This window comes from Clupea harengus, chromosome 12, assembly GCF_900700415.2.
Source record: "Clupea harengus chromosome 12, Ch_v2.0.2, whole genome shotgun sequence".
Classification (NCBI taxonomy): Eukaryota; Metazoa; Chordata; class Actinopteri; order Clupeiformes; family Clupeidae; genus Clupea; species Clupea harengus.
The window spans coordinates 12,506,374-12,518,787 of NC_045163.1; the positions used below are offsets into that span (position 1 = coordinate 12,506,374).

The 12,414-nt window shown below is 43.8% G+C and overlaps 1 protein-coding gene across 1 annotated transcript; it reads right to left on the bottom strand.

Moving 5' to 3' along the window:
• Positions 1 to 5,299: 5,299 nt before the first annotated feature.
• isoc1 (isochorismatase domain containing 1) lies at positions 5,300 to 12,316 on the bottom strand. The gene is made up of 5 exons (XM_012816215.3): positions 12,008 to 12,316; positions 9,857 to 9,976; positions 8,204 to 8,407; positions 7,485 to 7,601; positions 5,300 to 7,244 (listed from the first exon to the last, which is right to left on the bottom strand). The coding sequence occupies exons 1-5, from the start codon at positions 12,269 to 12,271 to the stop codon at positions 7,098 to 7,100; spliced, it is 852 nt and encodes a 283-aa protein (XP_012671669.1). The 5' UTR covers positions 12,272 to 12,316; the 3' UTR covers positions 5,300 to 7,097.
• Positions 12,317 to 12,414: the final 98 nt, after the last annotated feature.

Consider the following 12,414-nt stretch of genomic DNA (forward strand, 5'->3'; position numbering starts at 1 on the left):
GGAGAGGGGGGGTGATACCTCTAAAATTATGATGCCGGTTAAGAATGTGTTTCATTTACGGATAAAGGGCATTGAATTTAAAATATGATTGAGCCATGTACAGTAGGGTTAGGGTTTGTGTGTGTGTGTGTCTGTGTGTGTCTGTGTGTGTGTGTGTGTGTGTGTTCCCCGAAAATGACTGAATATACATTTGCTTAGGCTAAGTAGGCTGGCTGTTACAAGCACACAGCATGTTTGGATTTACTCCACCCTGGAGTGTTTCCTTTGAAAAACACCATAAATTGTGTTCAGCAAAAAAAGTTCCACAGTAAAGCCCAAACAATGGGCCCAGTATTGAAATGGGCCAAATTTTTAAAAAGGGAGCAACAACAACAAAACACAAGTAAACAACTATCAGATTTGTGCAGAGAGCAACTTGCATCAAGGGATTTCGAAGGCAACAGTGAGCTTTTTTTAAAAGCCCCCCACCAGCACCTCTCTCTGTCTTTCTCTCTCTCTGTCTGTCTCTCTCTCTCTCTCTTTCTCACTCTCTCTCTCTCCTGCATCAGTAGTCCTGTGAAGTTTTGACTAGGCAGCAGTGCATGAGGTTGCTGACAGACTGCCACACATTTCGCTCTCAAATCCTAGCATCATTACTACATTGCTTTGACCTCCTTCTCATTCACTTCACATCGGCCCTTGTGTTTGATCTGAAAGTCTCCATCCATTTGCATTGTCACTGCCGTCTGTAGATGCTATCACCTAAGTGTGACTCCACTCACTTTGCGGTGTATGCCGTGCCGTACGCAGACCCCCGGATCATATGGAACTGGTTTTAAAGGGTCGGGCTAACTGGAGCTTGGGCAGGAATGTCGATCTGGGATGCTATAAATAGCACCCGCCGGCAACTTCTGTCACACATGACCATGGGCCCGTTTTAATGTGGCGCGGGCTCCGTAAGCTGATAAACCCTTAACACAACTCTTGCCCTCTGCTTGATCCTAAGCCATCACCCTCGTCGCCCCCTGCACTGACAAGCATGGACGTGCCCGACCGCTTTGAGGGCTTTGTTGTGTTTTGTTATTGGAGGATTAAAAGAGACTGTGCCAGGGGGGAAGAAACTGGCATTCATAGGTGTTTGGAAAACAAAATACAGTGTTGTGTTGTGAAAAAGTCCAAATGATTGGGTTGCTGAAGAATTTCTTCAAAACAGACTGAAGATGGACAAGCCAAATTAATATACTCTGCGTGTGTGACGTGCTAACTTATCCCAAAATGGTTTCACTTCTATTCTTCCACAATAGTGACCATGCTGTCATCAGTAGGGCATAAGAAAACACGTGAACTTTAAGAAACCTAACCCAGCTCAGAGTAAAACCCAACCCAGCTCAGAGTAAAACCCAACCCAGCTCAGAGTAAAACCCAACCCAGCTCAGAGTAAAACCCAACCCAGCTCAGAGTAAAACCTAACCCAGCACAGAGTATAACCCAACCCAGCACAGAGTAAAACCCAACCCAGCACAGAGTAAAACCTAACCCAGCACAGAGTATAACCAACCCAGCACAGAGTAAAACCCAACCCAGCACAGAGTATAACCCAACCCAGCTCAGAGTATAACCCAACCCAGCACAGAGTATAACCCAACCCAGCTCAGAGTATAACCCAACCCAGCACAGAGTAAAACCTGGCTTCACGATTTTTCTGGTCACCATCTGCTATGGGTTCCCCCACTTGAGACTGGAGGCTGTATTTCACCAGGATATCTACTGCCTCTTCACATGCCCACTCTTTTGATATCTTACTCCCCCTCCGTACGCATTGTCTGCACACACGACCTATTGTTAGCGCATATGCGATCTATCAGGGCCTACCTGTTTGTATTTCAATCTACCAGGGTCATTTTTCATGTTTATGCGCCGCGGGCAATGGGCTGCAGCGTCTCGGTCCTGTGGAGATTTTTCCTACTCGTTAAATGAACTTTGCTAATTATTCTACCTTATAAAGAATCCAGCCTGGGTCCAGCTGTTGGGTCCTCCAGGACATGTGGAGGTTGCCAGGAGGACGGCTAGAGACGGGGATGAGGAATTAAGCAAACACAGCATTATGCGACGTTATTTATGGCTTCCCAGGTGGATTTGCTAAAGAAAATAAGTATCTACCACACTTACCATGGACTCGAAAAACATCAGAGGTCGGACTACCGTGGAAAAACAGGGGATTATGTCACGGTCACGGCCGATGGATTTTCTTGACCACAAATATGAATGATACACCCAGTGAAATCATAGCCGCGTGGGGGTAAAGCCATCATTCAGGCCGGCCCGTGTACCAAGGTGCAGTACTGAGAGCATCCGTGTTGGAGGTTGTCTAAACAATGCTCACTTTCACTGACTGTGCCATGCCAACTGTCAGGCAATTTCCCACGCATAGAAGCCAGCTGAGTAATGACGTGGTGAAAATTGATGTGAAAACACATGTTATCTCATCTTAGCTGGTGTAACGGCATAAATCCAAACACTCAACACCATTGACAAGCTTGGCACCTGTGGTGTTGGGGGGGGGGGGTTAAAGCGGGCATTCATGAGAGAAATGTTTTGAGCTTGAAATGATCCACATTCAATAATTCCACTTTTCGTTTATCTAACATGGGCATACTGCAAAGACTTTAAGATAACAGTGACCATTATCTTCATTTGATTCAGTAATTAGTCAAACACCTTCATAATAATTACAGAGCTTGTTCAGGCAACATTAGAGCTAATCATGTCACATTTCAGAGCATTATTTAGAAATACAAAGATTTGTAGCATGGTGTGGTGATGACCACCTGGTGGTGATTGTTAAAAAAGACAGAGGAGATGGTGTTTGACCCTTGACGAGTGGGCGACCACAGGCCACAGGTCATCCATGATTAAACCATCTCACAGGTCTCCGGGTACAAATCCATTAGTGTTTTGATTGATAGCATACTGACCTGGAGCACGCGTGCTAATAGACTCTGCAGCAGACTACAGCAACGTCTGCACTTCCTGCGGCGACTCAAGAGTCCATGGTGCAGATCAGACGTCTATGGTAGTCAGGTGGTTTTATCAGGCGCTCTTTGAGAGCTTAATTAGATACGGCATCACAGCTTAGTTAGGTAACCTCTCTGTGCGATTAAAGTCAAAACTAGTCTGAATCATGCGGACTGCGTGGAAGATAAGAGGTGTGAGACGGCATCCGTCTACCTATGAAGAGGCTGAGCTAAGGGAAGCCAACAAGACAATAACCAACCCAGCTAGTGTGCTACACACTGACTAGCAGCTACTGCCATCAGGGAGGAGGTTTAAAATACCACACACATCGTTTGAATAGATTTAAAAACTATTTTATCCCTATTTCAATAAAAAATGTAAATGGATGATGGAATAGGGATGGAACCGATATGGAAACCAACAGTGTTATTTTTACTTACTCATTGATGATTGACCATTTTTCCAGTTCTGAGGCCTTTGTACTTTTTCCACATTTTAGGTTTTTATCTATTTAAGATCAGTGTATGTTTTTTCTCTCATTTTTTACTGTGTTTTGATTATTATGTTCTTAGATATGTTTCCTGTTCCCTGTAGCTGTCCTATCTGGTCTTTTATGGATGTGGTATGTTTTTCTTTATGAATGCAGCATGGGGTGGAAGCCCGAGCCAAATTTCCTATAATGCGGGACAATGAAGTGAATCTTGACATGACTTCCATGCAAGCCTCGATGGAAAGCAAGCAGCGTATTTCTCCCTTTTGCACAAGTGAAGCCCTAAATCCTAAAAGGACTCTAAGAAAAAACATGTTCAGGGAACACTGACATGTCCCTTAATATACTCTGAATTCCCTGACAGTGACGCCTCTGCCAGCGTCTTTGCCTCTTTGATTATTCCCCATTGCACAGCTATCCGAATTTCTCAACAGTCAAGTCCTAAGTGGCTCCCTTTACACCCATGGCCTCAGAGTTCCCCTAGATGAGGACAGCTCTAATAAACTCCTGCTAACCCTTTATTTTGCTGAACTAAAGGAGAGCAAGAGCGTATATCTGGAGAAACACATGCCCTGATGAGCAGATGTTAAACAAAGAGGATGTGCTGGCATAGCCACACAGCATAACCATGAGATTCAAATCACAGCTTTAAACAATATAAGAGAAAGAAGCTTCAAATCAGCGCTAATCTGAAGGATCTCCCCTTTCTGCCTTTTGAATGTGTACATTCATGCCTTGTTTATGATGATGGGGTGAGATGCTAAGCAGTCTAAAAGTAGATTACGCTGCCGTGGAAATTGCATCCCTGCAGACAAAAAGCAACGCGGCAGATTTGATTAGCTCAGAGGCACGTCTTGTTTGGAGAGCCCTTCAAGGCTGGGACTCGACAACAAATGAAGCTTGAGGTCTGTGAATTAGACTTCAGTGAATGGGAAGCCCGCCACAGAGAACGCAAAAACAAAAGCTGAATACACAATACTGAATGAAGACCAACAGAGCTCAAACCATCCCGAACCACGTCGGGGGGGGGGGGCGCTCACACGCACATGTAGTACAACAGCTCCAGAGTCGGAGCCATTGCTGGTGACTTTTAAAAAAGCTCTGAGATTTTAGTGTAAGACAACACATGGTGTCAAATGGACATCTGCTGTTTTAGTAGCTGATTTTTGAAACTTATGCTATCGACTGGACAAAAGGGAACAGATGGTGTGTCGATCTGGAGGATAGCTGGACCGCTGGTGCCCTCACCAGGCCAGTTGAAAACATGCCATCACCTTCAAGAGTGCTAAAATATCACTACTAGATCTCTGCCAGTGGCTTCGTTACCTCAGGTTTGGAAATACAGGTACCTTCAGCCATTTTTCACAGAGTTGTGGCAGAAGGGTGATATAATGTGTGAATGCTGAATGTGAGCCGTGTGTAATTTTCTACCCAAAGTCTCCTGTGAGTCCTCAGCTCTGCCCGCACCACATTGAGTAAAACAGCCATTTCGGGAAGATTAGGTCCCATTCTGGAAGTGTCATAAATAACCGATTACGGGACCTTAGCAGGGCTAGACGTTTAAGTTTTTATGTGACAATTGAATCCAAGAAAAATATTTGACTTGGGGAGCATGTACATTATACTGGACACGCATCAACTAAAACAAGTACATAAATTAAAGCCTTTTTGCTCTGGGACACTTGCCATAGCTTTTACCTGAAAAAGTCTTCAGCACACTGCACTACATATCTGGAGGATTCATGCTGACATGGAACAAAGATTATTATTCCATTCATTTCCAATTAAGCTCCAAATAGATTTCGCATAGACATATTTGCTGTGTATAAACATTTATTCATCTCTGTTCATACAAAAGGGTTTGTTCTCCTCTTCCCCCAACACAGTTGATTAAATAGTGCACAAATTGATATGGTCACGACATGAATTACTTTTGAGAGGCGTGAGTACAATCAGTGCAGACAGGTCATAAATAGGCACCGGAGTTTTCTTTTTTCTTTCTCGATTAAAATGTATAACGCCCAAAGGGCTGTTTTATACATCAGTAGACACACAGACGCACACACACACACACACGTAGACACACACACACGCACGCATGCACGCACACACGCACGCATGCACGCACGCACAAGTAACACCAACACAGGGGCATCTGCAAAGGATATCATACACACAACTGCTTGTTTCTCCCTCTCTCTCTCACTCTCTCTCATAATCACAGTTCCCCCCTGCTTGTTTTACTGAGCTGCCTGAGTTCTAAGTCATTAGGTTATCGAGCTAGTGCATTTAGGAAAAGTGCAACAATCAACATCTTATCGCGAAAGCGTAAACAGCTTACAGCACAGATTTTTTTCCCAACGTACCATTTTCTGTTTTTAAGTTAGGGAAACATGTAGGATAACTTCAGTGAGATATCAATATTATTTGATCAAGGTATCATTTCAAACTTAACAAAAATAAGTTTTAATACTATTCTAACATTACAAATTGATATAGTGCTGGTAATTCCACATGCCTTTCTATCACAGGAAACATGAAATTCTACAACCAAGTCATACATCAAATTCAGACAACAAAACTCTTTTAGTAGAATATTTTACGTCCAACAGTTTAATTTCTATTTCAGTGACTTCGGGTTAATGCAAAACAGATGAGAGGTGGGCTATGTATAACAAAAAGTGTGAAGGCCAAATCTATACGATGGGATTGCAAATTCCACAACTCACCAAAACCAAGCAAAACAAAAACACATATATTCATATAAACGAAGAAACATAACCAGACCGAACCCATAACTCATGTCTAATGTCTAAAAAGGTTGACCTTAAAGAAGTTACAATCAGCAAATGGTGCAAACAGAACTTTGATGATATATGGTGATATGCAGAGCACAAATATTCAGATAATTTCATGTTATATCATTCAAATAAACTTACTGAATCAGGGGGGAAGTATGTGGTTTAGTGATAAACCTGGGTAAGTTGACTCCGAGTAAGTGGTAAACCTCCTACTAGAAATGCCCTATGACTTCATTTTCCAAGCAAAACAAAGCTATTAGGAGGCTTAACACAGCCAGGTTTGTCATTACACCACATCCACGGAATACCCCCTCAGAACAAAACAAACCATAACAAACAAAACGAAACAATAGAACAACACCTTACAGAACAGAGTACAGCTCTACTGTTAAAATGGGACAGACTCCGCCTGCTTGCCCAACTCCCACAGCAGCTCTCAGTCCCAACCTTGGCAGCATCCCAGTACGCCTGGTCCATCTCTCCCTGCCTCATCACCCCTGAGTGAACTCATCCATCGTAACGATTGGCTAAACGAGCTTGTGTTCAGCCAATCAAAAGAGTGGAGAGATTTCTTAATGAAGTGAACACATCTGGTTTACTTGACTGAATAACACACAGTGGGTTCTCTCAGGCCTGCCGGAGCAGGGAGAGAGTCACACTCCGCCGGGAAGAGCTGTCCGACGTGACAAAACACTGACATATTCAATTTATCCTTCCTACTCTAACCTCTCCAGCTTATTGGACCCACCTGCCCAATTTACCCCCATACCCCCTCCCCCACTAAGTGAGTCCTACCCCCACCCCTGGAGCCCTCACACCTTGGAGAGGAGGCCAGATTCGGGGGCGCTGGCTTTGATGAGGTTCTGGATCTCCTTAAACTTGGGGTGCTCCTTATCTGCCACCAGCTGCAGCAGCACTGCCTCACTGGTGGTGACGGTGATACCAGAGCGAGCCAAACGCTAAGAGAGAGAGGGAGAGAGAGGGAGAGAGAGAGAGAGAGAATTACTTATAATTTTGTTAATTATTACAGAGGACATTCAAATATTGTAACTCCAGCTAAGGAAGACAGGTTCTCTAATCAGGGAGGTGCATTACTCAAGTATCTTTAGAACATGAATGAAAAATCAGTAATGATGGTGCAGAGTGCGTTTGCATGACACATCTCCCATGCAATTAGAGTAGATCGAGATGAACCCCACCTCCAGAGCAAACATCCTGTCCATCATGCTCCTGGACGAAGTGGCATCCGCAACAATGTGGACTTCTAAGCCTCGCCCAGTCAGGTCAAGCGCAGTCTGCTGTATACACACATGGGTCTGTGCAACAGATACAGACGAGGTCAATTATACTACAGATACCACTAGGATGTTGTTGCCAACATACAAAATGAAACACAAAATTGTTAGCATACACCTTCTATCTATGAGGTAAGAACTGGTACTAACCCACATGATTGCTGGCACTGTTGACAAATGTCTATACTTACACAAATGCTATGTTTATGATTATAAAAACCTATTTTCAGTTCTTATAATTCTATTTTGTTGTAAATAGCAAATATAAGGAATCAGAGGACAAAGCCCCAGGAAAGAGTACCAGGAAAAAATGAACTGATCCTAATCGATACTACTATATCAATGTAAAATAAAAAATAATAAAAATACATTTTACGTTGAAGACATCAGCGTTTACAGATGACACACTTTCAATGTCCATAAATCCATGGTATGGATAGAGTCCAACACCCATAAAAAAGTGAATGTGGTGTCAGCTAAAAGACATCTCTAACACATACTAACCACTACTGGTATGCACATTATTTCATATTACGTTTGAACTGGCTACCATATAATATATAACCCATAGCTGTGAAAAAGGAAAATGTTCCACTTGAGCACAGGCCAGCCCGCTACGCTACCTCCACCCCGAACAGCACGACGCTGCGCACGGCGGGGAACTCAGCCAGGGCGGCTTCCACCTCCGGCAGCACCATGGAGAACTTGGTCTTAGGGAACACCAGCTTGGCGCCGGTCAGGTCCAACTCCTGCACGGTGTTGCCCAGCCCTTTGGGGTACTGCTCCGACACGATGACGGGGATTCCAAGGACACGAGCCCCCTGCAGCTGAAGCCAAACAGACAGGGCGGTGATGAGGGGGTGCTTAATTAAACATGACGAGTGTCTAAACACATTCATTTTCGCCCCATCTAATTTGTGAGTGCTGTTGAATGTTGCATGGTACATGGCAATACATAGCAATACAAAATACATGAACACATCCTCTTGTACTATTTAAATTACTTGTGTGTCAAATCCTTATTCAGTAATTCTAGGTTGATAGTATTACTTTGTGGAGAAATATATCTAAATGTGAAGGCCCTCTATTGCTGCTGGCCGTTGGCCCATGAGGCACAAGAAAGGGAAGGGGAAACTGGACACGCACACAGACAACAGGAGACGAGAGACGGTCCCCGCAGACAGATGACCAAGGCTGTAAACCTATCGCTTGGCCGTCACCTCATCAAATCTTCTCACAGAGGAAAAAAAAAAAAAAAGAGAAGGGACAATCAGTTCTGGCACTGGACAAGACCGTGGCCTCCGAAGTCCTACTTCCCCAACCCGGAGAGCGGAACATTCTTTCCCAGATAAAACCCATCCACACCCGACTGGACCTCATACTCCAGTCACCTGAGGATGTTACTTCTAATGCAGACCTGCGTTGAGGGATACTGACACAGGATATGAGGAAAGACGTGACGAATGTCCTACCAGAGGAGGAATTCATATCAGGTGCGTACTGCATGAGAGGGCTTTGTAGAAATCTCTTGCAAAACGCACTAGGGGCAAGTTTATAAATGAATGGAGAGTGGCGTCTTGATCCTCAATTTGACATCTCACGCTGATTAAGTGGCCATATCCACGTCAGGCCTTCCTCTTTCCTGTCCAGAGATAGTTCAGCGCGTAAACACTGCACAGGCCGTATCAGAGTCTGGACAGTTTTAACTGAGAGAACTCAACAGGGCCAGCGCCAATTTTCACACAGTGCGCGAGAGACCCTCAAATAACCCAGGTGTATAATAAACAGGCCAGTGATGGATGGTTTGATTCAGTTCATTTCAAAGTGTGTACACAGAGGGGAGCTCTTTGTAAACTCAAGCACTCTCTTTCACGACTCAAGCTTTTTGATACAGCACACGCCGAGAGCTTCAAAGGCCCGGCTCTAAATGGAACCCTAGGCATTAGTTCTCCCAAAGCGAAGTGTGCACTTTCATGCTGGCTCCTTCGAAGAGTGACACATAAAGGATCAAAAAAGGACTTGGTGAACTAGAGCTGTTTAGCATCCTTCCCGGCTGCAACTTCTGACCAGAAGCAGCCCCAACTGCAACACGTAGGAGGTTAATGGCAAATGAAAGGTGGGGGGGGGGGTATAGGAGGGTGGTTGTGAAGAGGACAGTCCTCATGGTCCACTGGTTGAGTCAGGACCGTGCCTTAAGAGTTGCATGTCATACCAATAAAAAGAAACTTAAGTCCATAGAAACAAGGTGCATTTCAGAAAAGAAGGGTGTAACATACCAGCCTTTGTCCCACACTGATGATGTCACCAAAGTACTTGATGGCTGGCCGGAACCTTTCCTGCATGTCGCAGCAAAAGAACACTGTGGTGGAAGGAGAGAGGTTCCCCAGGGTGGTGATCTACAGGAATGGAAAAAACAAAGACAATATATGTTAGCCAACAGTACACACACGTGGCCACTTAAACAAAGAATCCAAATCAGTAAGATTAATGTTCAGGTGATGAAATGAAACAGTGGATGACCGAATGTCTCGGCACCATGCCCATGTGCCAGCGGGTTGCCTGCTTATCCACACAGCACACCTGATGCCAATGCTCTAATCAACCGATCTTGGCTGGCACCAGGGACTGATTACCTGAACACAGGCCCACAGTAGAGAAGATAGCATATACCTGCAAGAAATGATAGCTTCCAAAGCCTGATAGTCTGGACGTGATTGCTACGTGTGATACAAGTTCACTGGGTTTGTTTTGAATCCATCTTGAAAATGCCATTTGTTTTAGTATAAAACTCAAAGCAAGCAGCCCTTTTACATGTGTTGGGTCAGCTGAATCCCACTGTTTCTAATGCACCAATGCTGACTGAATAATAAGTAAGACTATCATTATTCCTTGGTTTTCCATACTGTGCTATTGTACTGTCCTGAATTGTTACTGTAAAACCTCTGCCTCATACCTGAGCCTATGGTGAAGACTGTGGCTTGGCTAACTACTTCATCAACTCTCACAGAGACCCCTCTCCCACCACCAAAATACTGGAGCTACACATTTAACGTGACATTAACTCAGATATTCCACCGTACTGCGGTTTAGGGTGGAAAATTGATGGAAATGGCTTTATCATGAATTGAGGATAATGTTATATATTTTCCCCACGTGACCACAGTCCGTGTCCTGTCCCAGGTCCTGGCCTTGTTGGATTGACCCCCGGGGATCAATTTCACAGAGAGTTCAGCCATATGTTCCTAATCTTTAACGGGACCAGTTCTGATTTCCACCAGGCAACAATACAATGTGTGATAAGATGAAAATCTCATGGAAAATGAGGGATGGAGATAGCAGACCTGAGGTCCCTACAGTGCCTGAGCGAGCAAATCCTGTTTGGGGGTGGTGTGGGGGCAGCGATTTGACATTGCAATAGTGCGCCATTGCCTGCCACTGCGTCACAAATGAAAGCCCCTGAGCCTCTATTAAGTCTTGCTCTGTGTAATATAATACATTTGTGACCACAACTGATTTACTCAGTCCAGTAGCACTGTCATACACATTTAATTTTCCAGAAGTGTTCCAAAACATATTAAATAGTAAGTAGATTGGGCAGTGGTCGCCCACACGCATACACAAATACACACACACACACACACACACACAAATACACACACACACACACACACGCACATACACACACACCACAGGACTGGTGTTGATGAAAGCTGTTTGGGTCTGCATCGGTGCCGACGCGGTGAGGCAGATGTCCAGTAAGCTTTACAGGATTAAATGTTCCATTTTGTTAAGATCACTCAAACCAGTAACTCCGGTGATGGTTATCAGCAGATCAGTACGCCATTTTAAGATTGCAATATTGTGTTTTTACGTCTTCTGCGCTTCTATGTACTATGGAATTTGCGCTGTCATAAACATTTTCTCTAAATGATACTGTATATTTTATCTCGATTTCTTCAGTTTCTTAGATGCACCTTCTGCACGCAATATTTTTTTTTTTTCAAAATGATTACCTTTGATAAATGTACTATAAACATCAAACCAGCCATACTACTACTGTACGCTGACAATATGTGATGTCATTATGTGAAGTTAGGTTATATGAAGCTTTCAGCATAGATGGGTAATAACTAAATAACTAAAAATTTGAAAGTAAATGATAACATCCATATGCATTATAACACATGCATGTTATGAACATCTATAGACATAAAGGACAACAATGCGCAATACCACACACACATATGTATACCTATAACAGGCAACAGTTGTCTGTATATCAATCTCGCTGTGCAACACTGTCAAAGTTACAGGGACGTTTCAGTTTCGTGGACATGCGCACAGCAAGGCTATCTACATTAAGACATGTTCTGTAGAGTAGGGTAACACACAATATTCGACAAAAAAATTAAATAATATGGTCTTACATCCATTTGAAGAGGAACTAATCGTAGTTTGCATTTCTCAGATACCGAGAATCCCTTCGGTAAATCAATGTACTGGCCCCATTCCTCGGAGAACAACTGGATAACAAATTTACGATGGACGTCAATTTGGTGACCGTATATTGACCGAAATTTCTGAATCAACAGTTCGTGCCCAGACCCCACAGGCACGGAGGAAGGACGTGAGAAGACGGAATATGAAAACAAAACCGGTACATGATTGTTGTTGTAGTGTCCGTCCGCCATGATGCTACGAGGAAATGACTGGTAAGAGATTGTGGGCGGGTAATATTACTGAATCCGACCTATCATATCGCCTTAGATAGACGTTCTTGTGGCGCTAAACTCCATACAACGGGCCCATAGAAAATGAATCAAAATAAATTGTA

Bases quoted from the DNA above. Each gene is read 5' to 3' on its own strand.
- isoc1 (XM_012816215.3), bottom strand. From the start codon at position 12,271: ATGGCGGACGGACACTACAACAACAATCATGTACCGGTTTTGTTTTCA. The intron at 9,977-12,007 runs GTAAGACCATAT...CCATTCCTGTAG, and splicing joins TAGTTCCTCTTCAAATGGAT to ATCACCACCCTGGGGAACCT. The intron at 8,408-9,856 runs GTATGTTACACC...GTTTGGCTTCAG, and splicing joins TCAGTGTGGGACAAAGGCTG to CTGCAGGGGGCTCGTGTCCT.